Below are 23,302 nucleotides of genomic sequence, written 5' to 3'. Positions count from 1 at the left end.
CGCGAGCCGGCAGCTCCTCCCCCCTACCGAGACACAGCGAGGAGCTGCCTCGCTCCCGGCGCTTCTGATTGGCTGCGGCCGCCCGCTCGTGGGCGGGACTTCCGCTCCGGACTGAGAACTGCTTCCGCTCCCCGTCACACGTGGCCGCAACGGCCCTCTTCCCTACCATCGCTCTCTGCTCACCAGCAGCCTGCCGGGGCCGGCGGCTCCCTGTTCGCTGAGCTCTTCCTTCTCCTTCTTTTTCTGCTCTGCTTCCCCCTTGTCCCGGGGTCCAGTGGGGTGAGGGAGTCTCTGGGGCTGAGTTGGGGGTCGTGGGGTGGGGATCAGAGAATGCTCTCTGGGGGGCTGCGACGGGTCGGGAGAGTCGCTTGGATTGGGGAAGGGTATGTGGGGCAGGGGTCGGTGGGACTGGTGGGGGAGTCTCTGCGGGGATCTAGGGGGAATCGGTGGAGTTTGGGGGGGGGGGTACAGGGGGATGTCTGTGGGGTCTGAGGAAGCTCTGCAAGCTTGGCGTTTGGGTCCGTGCGGTTCGGGGGGGGGGGGGTGGTGTCGCTGTGCTTGTGGGGACTTCTGTCTATGGGGGTCTGCGGTGTTGGAGGTGGTCGGGGGGGGCTGTGTGGTAGAGCAGAGGTGTGCAGGGTCCGTGGGCGTCGTCTGTGCTGTTCTAGGAGGGGTCTGTGCGGTTGTGGGACGTGGATGGGGTTGGGGGGGGTGTCGGTGTGTTTGGGGGGTGTTCCTTGTGCTGCTGGGGTGGTCCGGGTGGACCTAGAGGGGTTCTGGAAGTGGTGCTGGTGAGCTCAGGTGGTCCTAGGGTGGTCCTCGTGGACGTAGAGGGGCTTTGGAGGGGGGACTGGTGGCACCTGGCCGGGGGGGTCGGTTTGCTCTGTGGGGCGGCTGGGGAGGGTCGCTTGGGTTGGGAAAGAGTTTGTGGGGTAGGGGTCCGTGGGGCTGGGGGGGAGCCTCTGCGGGGATCTAGGGGGGAATCGGTGGGGGTTGGTTGGAGATCTGGAGCCAGAGCAACAGCTCCTGGCAAATGGCAGCTGCAGGCAGTGGGAAGAAGCTGCCTGGAGGCAGCTCTCTCGTGGTGCTGCCCTGCAGCTGTGTGCTGGGCAGGGAGCTCAGCCTGCACCTGTTGAGGCCTCCCATCTTCAGCAGCCCTTCCTCCCTGTCTGCTGTGCCTGTGCTGCTGGGCTTGGGGGCTGTCCCCCAGCGAGGTTCAGCTCTGCTGCATGGTCTTGGGCAGTGCTGAGCCATCCCTTGGAGTACAGTCCTCTCCTCTGAGCCTTTTGCTTCTCTCTGGCAGGGGCTGTGTCCTTCTCTCTCCATCAGCTGTGGCCCTCTGGGCTGGGGAAGAGCAGAGTCTGCAGGGGGTCTGCAGAGTTTGCAGATCTGCCCCTTGGAACATCCCAGCAGGTAAAGAACCCAGACTGGGGGGCAACAGCAGGACCCCAGCCCATTGCTGATGAGGTCCTGGGGCACCTCCCAACCTCCTCCAGGCCCCCCCTGCCCATCACATTTCACCAATCCTGAGGGACATCAGCTTTGGTGGGAGGCTTTGGGACCCCCAGGTGGGTTGGGGTGAGTTGTGTGGAAGGAATTAGAGCCTCATCCAGGCTCCTCTTGAACACCTCCAGGAATGGGGGGGGACTCCTCCACTTCCCTGGGCAGCACATCCTAAAGGCCAGTCTCTCTCTCTGGGAAGAACTTCTTCCTCACTTCCAACCTAAACTTCCCCTGGCACAGCTTGAGACTGTGTCCTCTTGTTCTGATGCTGCTTGCCTGGGAGAAGAGACCAACCCCCAGCTGGCTACAACCTCCCTTCAGGGAGTTGCAGACAGCAATGAGGTCTCCCCTGAGCCTCCTCTTCTTCAGGCTAAGCAACCCCAGCTCCCTCAGCCTCTCCTCACAGGGCTGTGCTCCAGACCCCTCCCCAGCTTTGTTGCCTTTCTCTGGACACCTTCAAGAGTCTCAATGTTCTTCTTAAACTGAGAGGCCCAGAACTGGACACAGGACTCAAGGTGTGACCTAAACAGTGCTGAGCACAGGGCAGGATGACCTCCCTGCTCCTGCTGGCCACACTGTTCCTAATGCAGGCCAAGATGCCATTGGCCTTCTTGGCCACCTGGGCACACTACTGGCTTGTGTTGAGCTGGCTGACAATTAGTAGCCTTAGGTCTCCTCATGCCTGGCTGCTCTCTGGTTGCCTAAAGCCCTGTTGAGCCTCACCTTGAATATCTCCAGGGATGTGGCCACCAGCACCTCTCCCCAGGCAACCTGTGGCAGTGTTCCAGCAGCCTCACAGCACAGAACTTGCTCCTGACATCCAATCTGAATCTGCTCTGCTCTCACTGCAAACCATTGTCCCTCATCCTGTCTCTGCAGGCCTCTGCAAACAGTCCCTCCCCAGCTCTCCTGCAGCCCCTTCAGGTACTGGAAGGCTGTTTTAAAGTGTCCCCCACCCAGAATCTTCTCTTCTCCAGCCTGAGCACCCCCAGCTCCCTCAGCCTGCCCTTGCAGCAGAGGTGTTCCAACCCCCCTTTCGGAAAGCATGCATAGACTCCCATGTTGGTGAGGCAAGAATCGTTTATTGGTATAGAACAAGCAGCTTATATAGGAAAAATCGAGCAGGGTAAGCAATTCCCTGACATTCTTGCACTACTGCTGCTAATTGGGTTTTCTCCTTTGATATGCAGCTGTCCATTGTTATCTTCATCCCATATCAGGTTGATCTTCTCCAGCATGGAGGCAAGTGTCCTTCTATCTGGCACTTCAGGTTGTTTACCACGGTCAGCTCTTCTTTATCATCAAGCTATCCTTCCAGTATCAGTGGCCTGTTGTTCTTCCTTTTCCTGAAACCTTCCATAGATACTTTCTGCTTTCTTACAGCTCCCCATTTTTATATTGTTTAAAACAGCCGCCATCACTTGTGTCCTGACCATCCTCGTATTCCTAAAAGCTATGATTACAAATACCATTAATACTACAATTACAATACCAATCACTACCAGGATTCCACCTATAACCCACACTCATAGATTCAGACCTGAGAACCAATTTTTTGGATTCAACCAGCTATGATCTTTGTTCAGTGCTTGCCATGTTGAATCAGTCTGCACCTGTTGTATATTTGCTAATCGCAGTTTCCAGCTGATGCTTCAATGTTTGGACATTATATTTCAAGGAGCTATCGAAGGCCCCTTGTAAATGTGATCTTACTGAGTTCCAATCATGCTGAGAGTCATTCCAGGACAAGGATGTTACACACATGTCCTTATGATATTCCCAATCACACTGCAGCATCATATGGGTCTGCAAGGCAGCTTGTTGGTCTCCTAACCAAACAACGCTGGCCTCAAGTGCATATAGCCTTGCCATTATTTCCTCATCTATACCTTCCTGCATCTGCAAATCATTTGTCACATTGGTTAATCTGCAGTTTGTATGCCCTTTTCAAAGCTGTAACTGAAGCAGCAGCAGATGCCAGTATTATCACAGCTGATATTATAGCAAAAATTAACCATCCCACAAATCTTTTTGCCCTTTTTCTAGAATCTTTTAGTCCCTGGTCTAATAGCCTGATAACATGGTCCAATCCATTCTCACTCTCCCATCCTGTCATATTCACTGTAATCCATACCTCTGCCCTTCTTTGGAAGGGAATAATCATGCTCCGCTGATCAACGTCTTTATCAATAATACACATCTTAAAAGTAATATTGCTACAACTAAGATGATATATGCTTGATTCATTATAGATTATACAATCAATGCCTATTCCTAATGCTTATGGGTGGGTAGTACATACAGTAGCAAAGGAACTACATAGTACACGTTCTACTAAAATGCCTTTACATGAGAGGTCTTTTATATTGTGACAAGGCAAGTCCTTCTGACAATACATCAAGGAATCTTCAACATTAGAGTTTAAATGAGAAACACAACCTCAAAACATACAAAACTGGTACTGCCAGGTTTCACGCACACACCTTTTTTTTTTTTTTTTTTATAATGTCCTTAATGATTTCACCTGGGTCATTTTACAATTTTTTGGTGAGCTGCTGGATCACGCTTCACCCCCCGCTCACCACCTAGGGGAGAAGCCCTTAGCTGCTCTGGGAGGCACACCACTCCCCTCACCTAATGGTCCTACCAAGAGGGGAGCTGTGGGTTCAGCCCTCTCCTTGGGCTCAGGCCAGCAACTCACAACCACTTCTAATTGCCTTGTGGATAGTCCATCTATCGTTTCTGTTGGAATACCTTTCTTCTGACCCACCAGGAGACAAAGGGGGGATTCAAAATGATGTTTTAGTTCTCTTAAGATATCGTATGACAGAGACTGATGCACGGGAGCAGTCCCACCTCCTGGTCTGTTTTCTACCACTACTGGCACTGCACACATCTGTAACATTTCTGTATTTATAAAACCCTTATCATCTTTATCCATCAAAACATCAGAAATTGAAATTGGCAGTCGTGTAGCTACACTTGGAACATGTTCATTAATCAACAATCCATTAGACATTTTAACACCATCCTGCACATTGCCTCCTTGATAAAGCATCCCGTTATCCCTCACCCCCATATTACTCATAATAGCAGCAGGAGGTACACAAACACCTCCATAAGGTGGCGGGGGGCTAGACAAAGCCCCCGCCTGCTGGGGTATAGGAACCGAATGAGGCTGAGGGTAAAAACCTGCTGGAAAAGGAAAGGGATAGGGAACAGAGTTAAGAACTTCAGTAGTGGTATTTAAGGGAAGAGAGGAAGATAAACTTGGTGCTGTGGGTTGGAAAAGTGGCTGGTTTGATTTGTCGAGCGATTCTTGAGTAACGGAGCTGTCAGAATCAAAAGAAATTAGTTTTTCATCAGTTACTTGAGTCGGTGGTTTTAACTTTGCATCTGGTTTTCTTTGTTTCTTCTGCTCCACTTGAGGATTTGCTCCTGTAGCTGCGACAGCTGCCTTAAGCGGAGGTACCTGTGGATATAAACCTGGCTCCTTTTCTGTAGCGGTGGAGCCCTGATCGAAAGGATCATGAGGCTCTGGGTCTGACTCAGAGCCGCTGTCCCCATGTTTTGCATTTGTATCAGGCAATGTCTTAGACTTCTTAAGGGGCACGTCAAACAGCCTCTTTTGCTGTTGAACTAGGAGCTTTTGTGATCGTGCTCTCGTTAGCGGGTCATCAGTGCCTCTTCTTTCCTCCCCTGTGTGCCCTGCGGCCAGACCACTTGTTTCTGTCTGTGTTGTGTTGTTTATAGGAAGCTCATCCTGCTTCTGAGGGCCTGCTAGGGTAATGGGAGTGTTTAGAGTCCCTGAGGGTGAAGTGCTGTTGGATTTACTCATTAGCGTGGTCAGCGCTAGCCGTAGTATGCGCCATGTTATTAAAATGTCCGGTGAAAAATCATCCCCGGATTTTTGTGCTTCTGAGAGGGTCTCTCCAACCCTGTTCCACTCTGTTAATTTGTATGTCCCTGATTCAGGATACCAGGGACAATTACGATTTATCCACAGGAAAAGAAGGGTAAGTTTTTGAGAGCTCAGTCTGTACCCTTGCTCTTTGATAATTCACATAAGCACATCATGGTGCAGTTGCTGTGATCTTGTGGCTCCCTGTCCCATATTCTTCCCCGGCTGCAGTCCCCGTACCTGACCTGCAAATGTAGGGGATGGACGTGTCGTTTGCTCACTTCTCCCGTTCGGCTCACTGGGGGTGCAATCCGAGGGTGAATCTGGAGAAAGACCTCACTGAAATTCTCTATACGGGTGCCTTTTTTTCGGAAAGCATGCACAGACTCCCATGTTGGTGAAGCAGGAATTGTTTATTGGTATAGAACAAGCAGCTTATATAGGAAAAATCGAGCAGGGTAAGCAATTCCCTGACATTCTTGCACTACTGCTGCTAATTGGGTTTTCTCCTTTGATATGCAGCTGTCCATTGTTATCTTCATCCCATATCAGGTTGATCTTCTCCAGCATGGAGGCAAGTGTCCTTCTATCTGGCACTTCAGGTTGTTTACCACGGTCAGCTCTTCTTTATCATCAAGCTATCCTTCCAGTATCAGTGGCCTGTTGTTCTTCCTTTTCCTGAAACCTTCCATAGATACTTTCTGCTTTCCTACACCCCCCGATCATTTTTGCTGCTCCATCAGGTCCATGTCCTTCATCAGATCCAAACCCACCAGGCTCACCTCACCCCACCACCACCTCCTGGCCCAATTTTTGTGGCTGGGGTGGCCTTGTTCCCACCCCCTGCATCAGCACTGCTCCCACCCCCTGCACCTGCTGTGTATGTCTGTGGGCAATGTGTGGGTAGCTGTGGGGGAGTGTGGTATTGGGGGTGGTGTGGGGAGTTGTGGGGAGGTGTGTGTGTCTGTGGGGGGGTAGGGCAGAGGTGTTGGGGGTGGGTGGGTGTGGTGTGTGGGGTTGTGGGAGGGGTGTGTGGGGTTGTGGGTGCGTGGGTGGGGTCGGGTCGGGGTGGGTGTGTTTGGGGGTTCCTTGTGGTGCTGTGCTGCTGACTCCCCCTGCTAGGGGCAGCTGCAGGCCCCCTTTGCTGCTGTGCTGCAGGCAGAGCCATTGGTGGGCTGCAGGGGCTGGCCCTGGCCCCATGTCCCTGTCCCCCTCTGCTACCTGCTGGGCTGGCAGCAGAGCTGAGCTGGCAGCGTCTCTGTGGGAGCTGCTGCGTGCAGGAGAGGTGGTGGTCAGCATGGGGTGTGGCTTGCAGCAGAGGCTGCTGTGGGGGTGTGTGTGGGAGCCCTGGGGTTTGGAGGCTTTGTGCTCGCAGCTGCCAGGCGGCTGCTGTGCTGAAGGGCAGCGGCTGGGCTGAGGGCCAGGCGCGGGGGGGAGCTGTGGGCAGGCTGTGTGCTGGGTGCCGTGGGGGTGTCAGGTGTGGGTGCTGTGCTGAGCCTGAGCTTAGGAGTGCCTGGGGCTGGTGTCAGCTGTGGGGCGGTTTGGCTGTACTGGGGGTGGTGACATCCAAGGCCTCTGTGCTCTCCACTCTCTTTAGGCACAAATATTCCCTGGGGGGTTGCAGAGCAACTTTCAGTCTCAAAGCCTCCTGAACATAGAAAGGCTCAGGGCAGGAGGAGATTTTGCTCTGTGGCTGCAGGCTGAGAGCTGTGCAGAGCTTTTGTTAACTCTGCTGGCAGGAAGCATGGTCAGAAGCAGACTGCTCTGCTTCAGCTGCTCTGCCTCTGGAGAAATACTTGCTGGCAGGCAACCAAATGAGGCTGAGATGTTGAGTGTCTGCTTGTGGCTGAGGAACTGCATTGAATTGGACTGAGAGGTTTGGATTGGCCTGGGGGCAGCCTGTTCTTGATGGTTTTGGTGGTGGCTCCTTCTTTGAGGAGCTTCAGAAAAAGACAAAGCAATTGCATTGCTGCCAATCGATCTCTAAGATTTTACTTACTTGTTGTACCACCTTGGCCACAAAATGAGGTCCTGTGTCTGAGGAAACAGCAGCAGGTGCCCCAGAGCGAGGTATTGCCTCTTGTAACACTGTTTTAGTAACCTCTGGAGCTTTGTTTGTGCCACAGGGAAATGCTTCTGGCCAGCCAGAGGAGGTGTCAGTACCAGCAGGTACCTGGATCCCCCTTTCTTGGGAGCTCAGTGACATCCATTTGCCATTGTTGTCCTGGATCATTTCCTTTACTAATCTGTGCCAGCCTAACTCCTCTCCTTACCCTGGGGTTAGCTTTCAGGCACTCCTCATACTGTTGCTTACCTGCTCTTCTGGGGTGTATAATTCTTGTGCTAGACACTCCTGAACCAATTTTCCATACAGGGCTTCCACTCCCCAATGACTCTTTGCCTGTTGCACCTGAACAAAAGCCCAGAGGAGGTTAGTAGGTGTGATTAACTTCCCATCCAGTGTCCTCCAGCTCTTTCCTACCCTAGTCCCTAAGAGGTCCTTGATTCATTTCTGCTGCTCAATTGAGAGTTTACCATTGGGATCAAACTCTGCCGCCTTCCTCCCCTCCCTGACCACCCTTTGAGATGTTTGTCTGCCAGTCCATTGCCTCTTTCTTGACTGGTGTTCCGTCCTGGTGTGCTTTGCAGTGCATTATGCCTGCCTCGCTTGGCTTTTGCACTGCTGCCTGCAGCCTCAGTATCTCTTCCCCATGTTTAATACCTGTTCCTTGAGTTGACAACAGTTCTGGTTCTTCCCAGATGGCTCCCTGGGCATGTAGCCCCCCAAAGGCATACTTGGAGTCAGTCTATGGACTTGGGAAAGCTCAAAGGCTCTGGTTAAAGCTCTGATTTCTACCTTTTGGGTGGAGGTGTTCCTTGGTAGGGCTTCTGCCTCAATCACCTCCTCTCCTGTAGTTACAGCGCACCCAGCCTGTCCTTCTCCCTGGATCACTAAACTGCTTCCATCTGTGTACCAGTTATGGTCTGCCATTTCCAGGGGTTCCTCCTTCAGGTCAGGTCTGCTGCAGTAAGTGGCCTCAATTGTTTCCAAACAAAGCCAGCACACCCTGGGGGGTTTCCTGTGGTTGGTTACCCAGCAGCTTCACAAAGCAGGGGCTGAGAACACAGGGATTCCTTCTGCCTGCCCCACGCCCACAGGGGTGCACTATGGAGTGGAGCTCAGGCATGCTTCCATTGTGCTGCATCAGCAAAGCAGTGCTGCGCCCCTGCAAGGCCCACGGTGGTCACCTGGGGAGACATCCCCTTCCCCACATCATGTTTGTAGGCTAGTGAGTCACCTCAGGGCTCTGAGGTGTTCCTCAAACCATCCTAGGTTTCTCTTTTCTGACATTGGTGCCCACGTGTGATGCACACAGATGGTCTCTGAGCTGGTGACTCACTTGGCTGCTTCCCTTCATCCTGACTTCCAACAGACACTTCACAAGACTCCTGACTGACTCCACAGAGACATGTTCAGACATTTTCAAGGTTCCATGTAGTGGTTACTTGCTGAGTATGTCAGGAACACCCAGGCCTTGCACTCTGGGGGACAGCCTCAGTATAACACCAGGGAGCCAATCCCTTCAGTCCCAGGTCAGGTCTGCTGGAGTAAGTGGCCAGAAAGGCTCAGGGCAGGAGGAGATTTTGCTCTGTGGCTGCAGGCTGAGAGCTGTGCAGAGCTTTTGTCAGTTCTGCTGGCAGGAAGCATGGTCAGAAGCAGACTGCTCTGCTTCAGCTGCTCTGCCTCTGGAGAAATGCTTGCTGGCAGGCAACCAAATGAGGCTGAGATGTTGAGTGTCTGCTTGTGGCTGAGGAACTGCATTGAATTGGACTGAATGGTTTGGATTGGACTGGGGGCAGTCTATTCTAAATGGTTTTGGTGGTGAGAAGTCCTGCAGCTTCTTTGGAGGAGCTTTGGAAGAAGACAAAGCAATTGCATTGCTGCTCTTTGCTGTGCAATGAGATGGGAAGGGAAGGAAATAATTGCTGCAAGTGAGCAAAGCAATTGCAGTGCTATGCAAGTCTCAGCAATGCTGTGGGCAGTAGGGCCAGGGATTGTCCTCCTGTCCTGGGCCCTGGGGAGGCCACCCCTTGAATGCTGGGGTCAGTTTTGGGCCCCTGACTCTAAGAAGGACTGTGAGGGTCTGGAGCAGGTGCAGAGAAGGGCAAGAAAGGTGGGGAAGGGTCCGGAGCCCAGGGCTGAGAGGAGCAGGTGAGGGACCTGTGGGTGTTTAGTGTGGAGAAGAGGAGGGTAAGGGGAGACCTCCTTGCCCTCTAGAGCTCCCTGCAAGGAGGCTGCAGTGAAGTGGGGATTGGGCTCTTGTGCTTAGTCTCAGGTGGTAGAAGGAGAGGAAGTGGCCTGAAATTGTGCCAAGGGAGGCTTAGGTTGGAGAGGAGGTATGAGTTTGGTGCCAGAGTGGTCAGGGCCTGGCAGAGGCTGCCCCGGGAGGCGGTGGAGTGGCCATGCCTGGGGGTGTTGCAGCAGGGTGTGGGCCATGGTTTGCTGGCCCTGGCGGTGTTGGAGCTGCCAGTTGGCCTCAATGCTCAGAGAAGTCTTTTCCATAACACAGAATTGTGTGGCTGTGTGAGGAAGCTGACCCAGAGCAAATGCATCTTAGGTGCTGGCAAGAACAGAAAATGGGAGAGAGTCCTATGGAGATAGGAAAGGTTTGGGTTTTCCCTCTGGGCTCATAGTCTTCCCTTGGAATTGCCTGGGATTCTTGCAAGCAGTGCTGTCAGCTGGAGCCTTTTGGGGTTAGTTTGTGGTGTCCTGAGAGGGCAAAAGGGAGGTGAGGCTTGGAAAGAGAAGTGCTGAGAAGGAAGCTTCTTGGTGTATGAGTGTGGCTGAGAGCTGTAGAGTGCAGGAGAGCCTTCAAGCCCTTGTTGTGTTGCTGGAGCTGTGGGCTGAGGAAGTGCTGCTGCCAGCATAGGGCTTCAAGGAGGTTCAAATTCAAGTGCTGTGCATGGATTTGTGTGGGGAAGTGTTTGGTTTGTTGTGGCCAAGTCAACCTTTCCTTCTGCAGGAGTAGAGTGACAGCCTGGGCTTTTCAATCCCTGGGGCACTGGAACCTTTCTGGAGTGGTTTCCTTCTCTAGAGCTTTGCAGCCCAGCTTCAGGTCTGCTGCTGCTTGAAGCTCTTGCTGGTTGTTTTGTGCAGCTTTGGGTGTTGGATCAGTCTCTTGGCTCAGTTTGGTCCTTCCTCTTGTGGCCAAGTTCAGCTCCCTTTGGTTTGGAAGCTGAGCACAGCTTGAGACTTGTGCTGCAATGGTTTTTTTGCTGGCAGCATTCTGTGCTGCCAGCTGGAGTGCTGTGTGCAGCTCTGGTGCCCCCAGAGGCTGTTGAGGCTGGAGAGGAAAAGGCTGTGGGGAGAGCTTGGGATGTTGTTCTGACCATAGGGGCTGGGTCTGTACTTTTGATCTGGCTGTGAGCTTAGTTGCTGGTTCTTGAGCATGGGCCCTGGGTCTGAGCTTATTTGCTTATTCTTGAGCTTGGGAAGTGGTTCTGAGCTTTGTTGCTGGATTTGAGCTTGGGAGCTGCTTCTGAGCTTATTTGCTGGTTCTTGAACTTGGTTGATGCATCTGAGCTTGGGGTCTGGGTGTGCACTTTTGATCTGGATCTGAGCTAGAGAGGTGTTTCAGAGCTTAGGATGTTGTTCTGACCTTAGTTGCTGTCTCTGATCTTGGGAAGTGGTTCTGAGCATGTAAGCTGGTTTTTGGTTTGGGAGCTGCCTCTGAGCTTGGGAAGTAAATTGAGCTTTTGAGCAGGTTGTGAGATTGGGAGTGGTTCTGAGCTTGGGAGCAGGTTGTGAGCATAGGAGCTGGATGTGAGCTTGGGAGCTGGGTGTGGCGCCTGCTCTGTGGGGGTGGGCTTTAAGGGTGGGGGCTCTTGAGGCTGGAGAGGAGAAGGCTGTGGGGAGAGCTTGGAGCAGCCTTGTGGTAGCTGCTGGGGGCTGCAGGAGAGCTGGGGAGGGACTTTCGTGAGGGGCTGGGAGTGATGGGATGAGGGGGACTGGATTGAAGGTTGAGGAGGGCAGATTTGGAGTGGAGCTTGGGAGGAAATTGTTTGAAGTGGGGGTGGTGAGAGCCTGGAGCAGGTTGCCCAGAGAGGTGCTGGCTGTCTTCTCCCTGGAGGTGTTGAGGGGCAGGTTGGATGAGGGCTTGAGCAGCCTGGTGTGGTGGAAGGTGCCTGTAGCCATGGCAGGGGGTTGGAGCTGCCTGATCTTTGGGGTCCCTTCCAGCCCAAAGCATTCTCTGAATGCTTGAATTTGGACAGTTAGCAGAACTGCAATGAAAGGAATTTGAAATAAGCAAAGTTGTGAAACTGGCTCTGAGGTGTGAGTTTATTTGCTGGTTCTTGAGCTTGGTAGCTGCATCTGAGCTTGGGATCTGGGTCTGCACTTTTGAGCTGGGTTTGAGCCTGGGAGCCATGTCTGAGTTCAGTGGCTGATTCTTGAGCTTGGTAGCTGCATCTGAGCTTTAGATCTGGTTCTGCCCTTTTGATCTGGCTGTGAGCTTGGGGGCTGCTTCTGGGCTTGAGGTGTTTGTCTGAGCTTAGGATCTGGGTCTGAGCTCTGGAGCTGGTTCTGAACATAGGAGCTGGGTCTGAGCTTGGGAAATGGTTCTGAGCTTATTTGCTGGTTCAAGAGCTTGGGGACTGGCTCTGAGCTTGCGAGCTGGTCCTGCACTTTTGATCTGCATCTGAGCTTTGGAGCTGGCTCTGCACTTTTGACATGCGTCTTAGTTTTGGAGCTGGCTCTGAGCTTGGGAGCTGCTTCTGATCTTGGGAAGTGGTTCTGAGCTTATTTACTGGCTCTGACCATGGGAGCTGCTTCTGAGTTTGGGAAGTGGTTCTGAGTTTATATGCTGGTTCTTGAGCATGGTAGCAGTATCTGAGCTTGGGATCTGCTTCTGCACTTTTGATCTGGGTCTGAACTTTGGAGCTGGTTCTGCACTTTTGGCCTGGCTCTGAGCATGGGACCTGGGTGTGAGTTTGGGAGCTGGGTGTGAGCTTTTGAGCTGAGTGTGAGCTTGGCCCCTGCCTTGAATTTAAAATGGGAGAGGTCAGCCAGTTGGAAGTTAGAATAGAATAGAATAGACCAGGTTGGAAGAGACCTTAAAGAATATCGCATCCAACTTATCATTCAATACCACCTAATCAACTAAACCATGCAACCAAGCACCCTATCAAGTCTCCTCCTGAACACCTCCAATGATGGCAACTCCATCACCTCCCTGGGCAGCCCATTCCAATGGGCAATCACTCTCTCTATATAGAACTTGTTCCTAACATCCAACCTAAACCTTCCCTGGTGCAGCCTGAGACTGTGTCCTCTTGTTCTAGTGCTGGTTGCCTGGGAGAAGAGACCAACCTCTGCCTGTCTACAACCTCCCTTCAGGTAGTTGTAGACAGCAATAAGGTCACCCCTGAGCCTCCTCTTCTCCAGGCTAAGCAACCCCAGCTCCCTCAGTCTCTCCTCATAGGGCTGTGTTCCAAACCCCTCACCAACTTCGTTGCCCTTCTCTGGACACGTTCCAGCAAGTCAACATCCTTCCTAAACTGAGAGGCCCAGAACTGGACACAGTACTCAAGGTGTGGCCTAATCAGTGCAGTGTACAGGGGGAGAATGACCTCCCTGCTCTTGTTCCATAATCTTGCCTGGCACTGAGGTCAGGCTGACAGGCCTATAATTCCCTGGCTCATCCAACTGGCCCTTCCTGTGGATGGGCATCACGTTGGCCATCTTCCAGTCTTCTGGGACCTCTTCAGTGAGCCAGGATTGCTGAATAATGATGGAGATTGGCTTGGCCAGCTAATCTGCCAGCTCTCTCAGCACCCTAGGATGGATCCCGTCTGGTCCCATGGACTTGCTGAGATCCAAGCGGCTGAGGAGATCTCTAACTACCTCCTCCTGGAACAGAGAAAAACTATGCTGCTTCCTGGCTCCTTCTGCCAGCTCTACAGGCCAGCTGTCCAGAAGACATTCTGTCCTGCTAGTGAAAATTGAGGCAAAGAAGGTGTTAAGTACCTCTGCCTTTTCCTCATCTTTTGTTACAACATTCCCCTCCGTGTCCACCAAGGAATGGAGTTGTCCTTGCCCCTCCTCTTGCTATTAATATACTTATAGAAGGATTTTTTGTTGTCCTTCACGACAGAGGCCAGTCTAAACTCCAAATGTGCTTTTGCCTCCTTAATTTTCTTCCTACAAGACCTAGCAACATCCTTAAATTTTTCATGGGTTGCCTCACCTTTCTTCCAAAGATGGTACACTCTCTTTTTTTCCCTTAGTTCTATTAAAAGTTCATTAACCATCCAGGCTGTCTGCCCTGGTGGCTCATCTTCCGGCACATTGGCACAGCCTGTTCCTGCGCCTTCAACAATTCTTCCTTGAAGCAGGTCCAGCTCTCCTGGACCCCTTTGTTTTTAAGGGCTTTATCCCAGGGAACCCTCTGAATTAGTTTCTTGAGTAACCTGAAGTCTGCCCACCAGAAGTCCAGAGTGGAGGGCTTCTTGCTACCTCTCTTAGCTTGAGCAAATACTGAAAATTCGATTATCTCATGGTCACTGGCCCCTAAACACCCTCCAACCACCACATCACCCACCAGCCCTTCCCTGTTGGTGAAGAGGAGGTCAAGCATAGCCTTACCCCTGGTAGGCTCATGCAGCACCTGGCATAAGAAGCTGTCCTCCATGCACTCTAAGAACCTCCTAGATTGCCTCCTCTCTGCTGTGTTGAGATCCCAGCAGATATCAGGCAGGTTGAAGTCACCCTTGAGAACAAGGTCAGGCGATCTTGAGACAGCCTTAAGCTGCCTATAGAATGCTTCATCAACATCTTCCTCCTGGTTGGGTGGTCTATAACAGACTCCAACCAGGATGTCTGCCCTGCTGGCTTTCTCTCTAATTCTCACCCACAGGCACTCAACCTGATGGTCTCTGATCTCCAGCTCAGTGGCATTTCGTGCCTTCCTGATGTACAGGGCCACCCCTCCACCCCTTCTTCCTTGCCTGTCTCTCCTGAAGAGCCTGTAGCCATCGATTGCAGCGCTCCAGTTACATAAGTTGTCCCTCCACATCTCTGTGATGGCAACTTTCCTGCTGTAACAAGGGTTCCAGCTCCTCTTGTTTGTTGCTCATGCTACATGCATTAGTGTACATGCACTTCAGCTGGGCTGCTGGTTTCACCTCTGGCTCTAGCTTATCACCCCCAGACTCCTGCCTGGTGGGACTGGTTTGAGCCCCTTCCCCCTTCGAATCTAGTTTAAAGCCCTATCAATGAGGCCTGCCATTCCCTTCCTAGAATCTTTTTAACTTTTGGAGGATAGGCCATTCTTGTGTACTGTGGCCTTTCCTCTCCTCTGGGACAGATGTACTCCATCTGTTGCCAGCTGACAAGTTGAAGCTGAGCTGCTTTTCACTGCAGTGCTTTAGAGTTTGTGATGCTGAAAAGGCAGATTTCAAAAGAGCTGCTGCAAGAGTGAGCTGAAGTGGAAGAGTACCCTGCAGAGGAAAATGCTTTTCCCTCCCTGTCAGCCATTGGAATCATCTCCCCAGGGCAGTGGTGGATTCCCCTGCAGTGCAGAGTTGGAAGGCTCAGCTTGGCAGGGGGCTGGGCCAGCTCCTTTCAAGACCAGTGTCACCTGCCAAGGTTGGAGCACCTGAGCCTTGGGGTCCCTTGCAGCCTGGCATTCTGTGCTAGCAGAGCTGTGCTAATGGTTTTGAGGGCACTTGGGTAGCTTCTTGAGTATTTGTGAAGAGTATGTGCAACACATCCCTAAGCCTAGAAACTCCCTCAGTTCTCTTCAGAATGACTCTTCAGAGCTTGAAGAGCTTTCCAGGAATTTGGCAGAGTTTTGGAGGAGTTTGGAAGGGATTTTGGTGATTTGGGGTTTTTATTAGGCATTTTAAGACCTTTTTAAGCATTCTTCTTGTTCTCTTCCTCCTTGTCCTTGTCCTCTTCCTTGTCCTCCTCTGTCTCATCTTTTTCCTCCTCTCCCTGGAGGCTGCACTTAGAATCCTAGAGTGGTTTGGGTTGGAAGGAACCTGCAAAGGTGATGCAGTCCAAGCCTCTCTGCAATGAGCAGGGACATCCTCCACTAGATAGGTTGCCCAGAGCCCAGTCCAGCCTCACCTTGAGCATCTCCAGGAATGGGACCTCAACCCCCTCCCTGGGAAACCTGTTGCAGTGTTCCAGCAGCCTCCTGGTACAGAACTTATTCCTCACATCCAATCTCAATCTGCTCTGCTCTAGTTTGAAGCCATTGCCTCTGGTCCTGTCCCTGCAGGCTTTGCAAACAGTTCCTCTGCAGCCTTCTTGTAGTCCCCTTCAGGTACCAGAAGGTCACTATTAGGTCTCCCCAGAGTCTCCTCCTCTCCAGGCTGAACACCGCCAGCTCCCTCAGCCTGTCCTTGTAGCAGAGCTGCTCCAAGCCCCTGATCATTTTTGTGTCCCTTCTCTGGGCCCGCTCCATCAGGTCCATGTCCTTCCTATGTTGAGGGCTCCAGAGCTGGCTGCACTACTGCAGGTGAAGTCTCAGCAGAGGAGAGCAAAGTGCCAGGATGCCCTCTGTCCATCTCTGGCCATGCTGCTTTTGGTGCAGCCCAGGCTGCCCTTGGCCTTCTGGGCTGCAGGCTCACCCTGTCTGTTCTTGTCCAGCTTCTTGTCCACCAGCATCCCCCAGTCCTTTTCTGCAAGGCTGCTTCCTATCCCCTCTTCCCCTAGCCTGTACTGATTGTGAGGATTGTGCCAGACCAGGGGTAGGACCCTGCTCTTGCTCTTGTTGAGCCTCAGGAGGTTGCCCTGGGCCACCTCTGCAGCTTGCCCCCCTTGAGTTTCTCCAACTTGTTCTGTAGGGTATTGTTGTAGGTGTAAGGAGCCACAGAGGCTGTCTTTGAGCATTATCAAAGGAGTTTATGCAAAGCTTTGCCCAGAGGGTTGGATAGAATTGGGAAGTTTCCATGGCTGTGCTGTTCAGTGCTTCATCCTGCAGTGCAAAGCATCAAATCCACAACAACCCATAGTGTACCTCAGCCACAGGACCCAAGCAACCTCCCTAGGCCAAAGATTCCTCCAAAGCTCCACTAAAGCAGGCCAAAAGCCCAGGCCCCAAATGCCTTCCCCCTTCACCTTGCCTTTCTGCCCCTCCTCTCCCCATACCCAAGTGATGCAGTTACAGATTCTGGTAGGCAATTCCCAAGTGAACTAGGCCGCTCCAGGCTGCAGCTGGCAGCATTGCCAAGGCCTCAAAACTGCGCTGGAGAGAGAGATCACAGAAGATGTTCCTGGGAGCAGAGAGGAAGGGAAAAGCAGGTTGGAGAGCCTGTGCTGTTCCTTTGTGAAGAGTGGGTGCAGGCCTTGTGGGAATGAAGTAAGATAGATGGTGTATCTCTGGACTCTGCTGTCCCTTCTGGAGGTCTCTACTTTCTGGTGTAAGACATCCCAGTGCCTTCCACCCACCACAGGGATTCTCCTCCATGCTCTCATCCATGGGCTTCTGTTGGGCCCTGCTGGGTGTGTAGATCAGCCTTGGGGCCTTGGTGAGACCCTGTGGACTCTGAGAGGGCAACAGGTGAGTGAAGATAGAGCAATGGATGGAGAGATGGAGGGTGAAGGCAGCATGGGGATGGGAGGGCTTAGTTCAGCAGTTGTGTGGCTCTGCCTGGCTCCTGCCTACAATGGTGCTGGCAGCAGCTGACCCCAGAAACTCAAAGCTCCAAACCCTGCCTGGCTCAGGACAGTCCCCTGGCACCTCCTGACATCCAGCACAGCCCAAGCAGGCACTCAGGGCTCCTACGCACACACCCCAGCCATACCCCATGGCAAGAGTCACCTGAGGTCTTATTCCCTCTCTGTCCCACTTCCTCTCATCAGTTCCTGCATGAGGTGGCTGCAGGGTCCCTCCCCACCTCTTATCTGTAACCCCCCCCTTGGCTTGGTGCTGTTCTTTCAGATCTCCAGCTGATCCCAGCCTTTAGTCTCAGGCCCCTTCCATTCTTGTGCTCCTGCTTCCAGCCCAATTCCTTAGATGCTTCCTCAGCCACAGCATTTCCCACTCCACCCTTCCAGCTGTGGAGGTGGGGGACACAGGGCCATGGGACAGCCAAGGCACCATGGACATGAATGGGCTGGGAATGAGCGAAGGGCCTGGGAATGGTCAGGCAGGAATTAGGCCTTGTCACCCCAAAAAGTGGAGAGGATCCAGGGCCCAGGTGGCAAATGTGTGTGCAGGAAATGGCAGAATAAGGCAGCATTTGAGGAGGTGAAAGGAGTGAATTGTGCTGCAGCTCTGTATGTGTCAGCTGGGAGATGAAAAACACCCCATGGACACTGTGCCTTCCCATCAAACCTCATTTTCTCTTGGGAACGTGGAGTGGCAGCTCCAGGAGAACTGCAAAGAGAAAGCTGAGAGAAATGGTCAGGAAGAGAAGGAAGCAAAAACATTTCCACTGAGTCTCTTTGGGCTGCAGGTGGGTGCAGGGTGCTGGAGGGGTCAGGTTTGGGCAGGAGACAGAGACTCCTCCAGCATCCCAGTGAGCACTGAAGAGGTTTAGCAAGAAGCTGCCCAAGTCCCTTCCCCCTTTGCTCCATCTCCAGAGATCATGAATCTCCCTTTTTGTGTGTCCTGAGGGCTGCTCTGATCTTCTCTTGGGGAGTGGGCAGCAGAGAGATGTGTGCAGGGCAGAGCTGAACACAGAGTGGGTTTGGTGGGGCAGGGCAAGGGAGGAGAGCTGGGTCCAGAGCAAGATCTGCTGGCAAATGCAGCTATTGGCAGCAGAGCCCTGGGCAGGCAGTGGAAGGAATCTGTAGGCAAAGCCTGGGAGAGGCTGTTTGGAGGCAGCTGTGTTGTGGTGCTGCCCTGCAGCTGTGTGCTGGGGGCTGTGTGCTGGGCAAGGAGCTGAGTCTGCACTTGTTGAGTCCTCCCATCTTGAGCAGCCATGGCTGTGTGCTGTGCCTGTGCTGCTGGGCTTGGGAGCTGTTCCCAGCAAGACTGAGCTGTTCTACCTGGTCCTGGGCAGTGCTGAGCTATCCCTTGCAGGTCAGTGCTCTCCTCTGAGCCCTTTGCTTCTCTTTGTCAGGAGCTGTGTCCCTCTCTCTCCATCATCCCTGCCCCTGTGTGCTGGGGAAGAGCAGAGTTTGCAGATCTACCCCTTGGAGCACCTCAGCAGGTAAGGAACCCAGAGTATGGCAGCCCCAGGGCACCTCTCAACCTCCTCCAACCCCTCCTGCCCAGCACATTTCACCTCTCCAGAGGCTCTGAGGCACATCAGGTGATGGAGTTTGGGAACTCCCCAGGCTGGTCGGGCTCAGTTGTGTGCAGGAGGTGATGTTTGGGGTTGGGATGTGGAGGGTCGTTGGAGAAGGTTGGAGGTGGTTTGGTCTTCCTTGGTCAGTGCTGCTGCCTCCATTGTCTGAGCCAGGGGAGCTGAAAGGACAGGGCCTGGACCAGGAACCACCCTGCCAATGCTACCAGGCTCGAGGAGAGAGAAAGACCACTTGTAAGTTCCAGGGTAACTCAGGGCACTGATCACAGGAACCTGGGGTCTCAGCACAGGTATTAGAGGTCTCATCCTACACTGTGGCAAAACCTGCAGGTTTGAGGTCCCCTCTTCATTGTTTCCTCCAGCTGGGTGGTGGGAGGTGTTGGGAGTCAGGGACTGTTATTACCCAGGCAGGATCTGAGGATTTGAGGCCCTGGGATCTGGTGCTTCCATCTTCCCTCTTGCAGAGCTGTGACTCCTTCCTCCCACAGTATGGCCTCACAGAAGAACCCAGACAAGAGCTGGGAGGAGAAGCAGCAACCAGAGATCAAGTTGGAGCTGGCAACATGTAGCCTCAAGAGAGAGGAGGAAGAAAATTATTACAAGATGGAGGATGATGATGCTGAGGAGAATGATGACTATGAGGAGGATGAGTATGAAGAGGAGGATAACGATCAGGATGAAGGTGATCAGGATGAGGTGGAGACGGAACGTATGGAGGAGGATAAAGCCAGAGCAGGTCCCTCAGTGCCACCCATTTGGCTGAACCAGTGCCCTGAGTATGGGAAGAGCTTCTCACCTGGCTCAGAGCTGATGAAGCACCACTGCCTCCACTTTGGCACCCGGTCCTTTGTCTGTGGTGACTGTGGCAAAAGGTTCAGCTGGAACTCTGAGCTCATCCGGCACTGTGTCACCCACACTGGAGAGAAGGCTTTCACCTGTGCTGACTGCGGCCAGAGCTTCAGCAGGTATTCCACCCTCAGTCGGCACCGCCGCACCCACACCGGTGAGAGGCCATACAGCTGTGACGACTGTGGTAAGAGTTTCACTCACAGCTCTGCCCTCAGTCAGCACCGCAGTGTGCACAGCACTGAGAAGTCCTTCACCTGCACAGACTGTGGTAAGAGCTTCAAAACCAGCACCACCCTTGCCATCCACTACCGCATTCACACTGGAGAGAAGCTGTTCCCCTGTGGTGAGTGCGGCAAGAGCTTCACCACGACTACTGAAGCCATGCGGCACCAACTCACCCACAGCGGTGACAAACCATACAGCTGTGCTGACTGTGGTAAGGCCTTCTCCCGGACCTCTAACCTCACCAGGCACCGTCGTGTGCACACTGGAGAGAAGCCTTTCACCTGCCCTGACTGCGGCAATAGTTTCACCTGTAGCTCCTATCTCACCCAGCACCGCCGTGTGCACACTGGTGAGAAACCTTTCACCTGCCCTGACTGTGGCAAGAGCTTCAACCAGAAGGGAAACCTCAACAAGCATCGCTGCTCCAACACCAGACATCAGCCTTCACTGGAGGGGAGGCATAAATAGATCCACTTAGAATCTGTTGGGATAATCGTGACCCCTCTGAGAGGGCCTTTCCAGCACCCAAATCACCTCTTTCTCCTATGCATTTCTCAGAGGCTGGGAGTTCTGGCAGGAACAAACACCTCCTGCCCTTCTGAACACCAGTTATTGCTAATGAGAACAATTACAGTGTTGAGTCAGCACAGCTGGAGCTCCCAGTGGAGCTGGGCTGAGCTTTGCCAGGGTCTGTCTGGTTCTTCCCCAATGCTTTGTGTCTTCCTGGGTAAGAACCCCTCTGTCCATTGCCCAATTGTGTCAATAAAACCTAAAAGTTACCCAAATCCTGGTTGCTTTTATTTCAGACATCCCTGCAACAATGCCCAAATTTTGGGGGCATTTGTTCCCAAGGAATGGGGTAGAGCTCTGTGCCTAGTTCAGGGAGGGGAAAATGAGGTTCTCAGAGGAGTCTTGAGGGGCATCTCAGAGGCATTCTTCAGGGGGTTTCAGGTGATCTTATGTGGTTGGGATTTGGATGGTTCTAGGATTGACTTTAGGGTCTTTGGAGGGTGTAGAGGGAATCTCATGAAGATCTTTGGAAAAACTCAGAAAGCTTCTATTGGCTTTCCACTATGGGGCTTGAACAGGTTGATGAGCTGAGAAGAGGTTAAGCTGCTTGTTCTCCCAAAAAACAGAAGTTGAGGGGAAAAATCACACACAAATCAAAAAACCCTCTGGGTTGCGATAAGGACTTGAGATAAGAGCAAAAGAGTTGAATCCAAAGGAGATCCCATAATGCACACTGTTCTGAGGCTGTTTGCAGAAAGAAGCACAACAGTGAGCAGCAGCAGCCAGGAGTTAAACCCCTACAGTCTTCCCCCTCAGCAAAGTGCCAGCAACTGATAGCCAGAACCCAACAGCAGCAAACGGGACCAGCAAGCCTCTCATGTTGCAATCTGAACTTCAAGCCCTGTAGTACTTTGCTCCAGCCAGCACTGTCCCTGTGAGGGTTGCATGAGGTAGGATGGTGTGGAGTAATGGCAGCAAATTTTCAACTTAACCTTTGGCATTCCCAACCCCTCATTCTGTGCCATTTGCACCATGCACAGCAGCAATCAGCAGCACACCTCAGGCACTGTCCATTCTCACTCCCCAGGAGGTTGCTTTGCAGTACACAGAGGGCTGCTCACTGCAGGTGCTCTGCAGCTCCACTCTGTTCCAGCACAGTCTGGATCAGTCCATGCCCAGTCCAAATGCTGCAAATGCTGGGGTTGTGTTTCCACCTCTGGGGCAATCAAATCCAGTGACTTCTGCACCAGGGGTAGGTTTAGGCTGGATGTTAGCAAGAGGTTCTTCATAGAAAGAGTGATTGGGCATTGGAATGGGCTGCCCAGGGAAGTGGTGGAGTCACCATCACTGGAGATGTTTAGGAAGAGACTGGATGGGGAACTTGGTGCCATGGTTTAATTGATTAGATGGTGTTGGATGATAGGTTGTACTTGATGATCTCAAAGATCTCTTCCAGCCTGGTTAATTCTATTCTATTCTATTCTATTCTATTCTATTCTATTCTATTCTATTCTATTCTATTCTATTCTATTCTATTCTATTCTATTTCTTCCACACCTCCAAGTGAAGGCAAACTGTGGCTTGCATCCCAGTACTTGGCTTCCAACACATCCAGGTGTGGGGATGCCTCCTGTCACACCAGAAACACAGATGGGTTCCACCCCTCATAGTTTGATGGTGTCAGAGCACACTGGGCACCTGTATCTACTAAAGCTTTATCTTCTCATGGGCTCAACTTGCCTGGCCACTGGTTCTGTACAGTCCAACAAACCAATTTGTCTCTCCCCTCCATCTGGTTGGAGGAAGAGCCCCTCTAATTCTGACTGGGGTCCCTTGCATGTTGTGAAAATTCTTTGGGAGTCCCTTCAGGAGGCCCAGAAGCAGTTTCAGCTTCCTTGCTCTTCTTAGACCATTTCCCACTGGACACTGAGGCAGGATCTCTTGGGGGACAATTCCCCTGTAATTCACAGACTCCTGCAGCCAGGACTGGATTGGATTTTCCCTTCCACTTTCTCATGTCCTCCCCATGGTCACACAATTAAAGCGGAGGGTGTGCTGTAGTATGTGCCTCCCAGATTCTCTCCCTTGGACAGGGGAGCACCTGTCCCTCATGGCTGAAACACAGGACTGTAGAGGTGGATAATAAAAACTTCTTCTAGAGCGGATGGAACTCCTGGGACAGTTCCTTCACAGCTGAAACACAGGCCTGGACAGAGGAGGAGAGATTTCCTTTGTCTTGCTAGGGCCTGCTACTTGTTTCATCCACTGTTTGTCCTTGGTCATCTTCCAAAGCCAGGAATAAGAACCAAATGAGCAGCCCTGGCTCTTTTCTTGTTCCCACGGGGACCCTGATCCATCCTGGTCCTTTGCAGGATCAGCTGCTTTCCTTTTAGGCTTCATTTTCCCTACAGAGGCAGCTGATCCTGTGTGACCGTTTGAGGCTGTGCCTTTAAGAAAGGGACAGTGCTGGGACACTCTGGCTGAACGTTTTGGAATACTAACAAAAACAATCAGATATTCTAAACATATTTCATTGGTAGATTGGTAGAATGCAACTTTAAGTTTAGTTCAGTTGGAATTTTTCTCAGTTTCTCTCTGTCCTGCTTCTGAGCAGCCAGAGTTTGACCTTGGATACCAGATAAGCACTAATCCTGCATGTGCTTTTAAGGCCTAACAAAATTTCATCCTTATTAATTACCTTTTCTCTCTCTCTAGCCCTTTTTGGGAAAAAAGGGAGGTAGGGGGAGAGAGGGGAGTACAGAGGGGGAACCCTCCTCTGTCCAGAGGAGGGAGTTTTGTTCCTGTATTCTTCTTTGCTGTATATTTCTGTATATATATTGTAAATACTGTATATTGTGTATCTATATATATAACCTGCCTTTCATTTTTTTTTTTGCTTGTAAATAAAGCATTCCTTTTGCTTCTCTGACTAAGTTAGCTGTGGGATTTTTTTTCCTCTTTGTGGGAGAGGGAGAGCTAGGCCTTCTCTCAACCCACCACATCCTGGCACAGGCTGCTTCTCTGATGCAGCTGCCATGCCTGTAGCACTGTCTG

General features: G+C 52.2%; 1 protein-coding gene across 1 annotated transcript; it reads left to right on the top strand.

Moving 5' to 3' along the window:
- Positions 1–23,177, top strand: LOC137455133 (oocyte zinc finger protein XlCOF6-like). The gene is made up of 4 exons (XM_068165692.1): positions 1–279; positions 1,304–1,413; positions 18,479–18,568; positions 19,129–23,177. The coding sequence occupies exon 4, from the start codon at positions 19,154–19,156 to the stop codon at positions 20,204–20,206; it is 1,053 nt and encodes a 350-aa protein (XP_068021793.1). The 5' UTR covers positions 1–279; positions 1,304–1,413; positions 18,479–18,568; positions 19,129–19,153; the 3' UTR covers positions 20,207–23,177.
- Positions 23,178–23,302: the final 125 nt, after the last annotated feature.

Source organism: Melanerpes formicivorus, unplaced genomic scaffold (assembly GCF_026170545.1).
Source record: "Melanerpes formicivorus ecotype bairdi unplaced genomic scaffold, bMelFor1.0.p_v2 SCAF_91, whole genome shotgun sequence".
NCBI lineage: Eukaryota > Metazoa > Chordata > Aves > Piciformes > Picidae > Melanerpes > Melanerpes formicivorus.
Note: the sequence above shows the minus strand (reverse complement) of the source record. Positions and strands in the feature narration are given on the sequence as shown.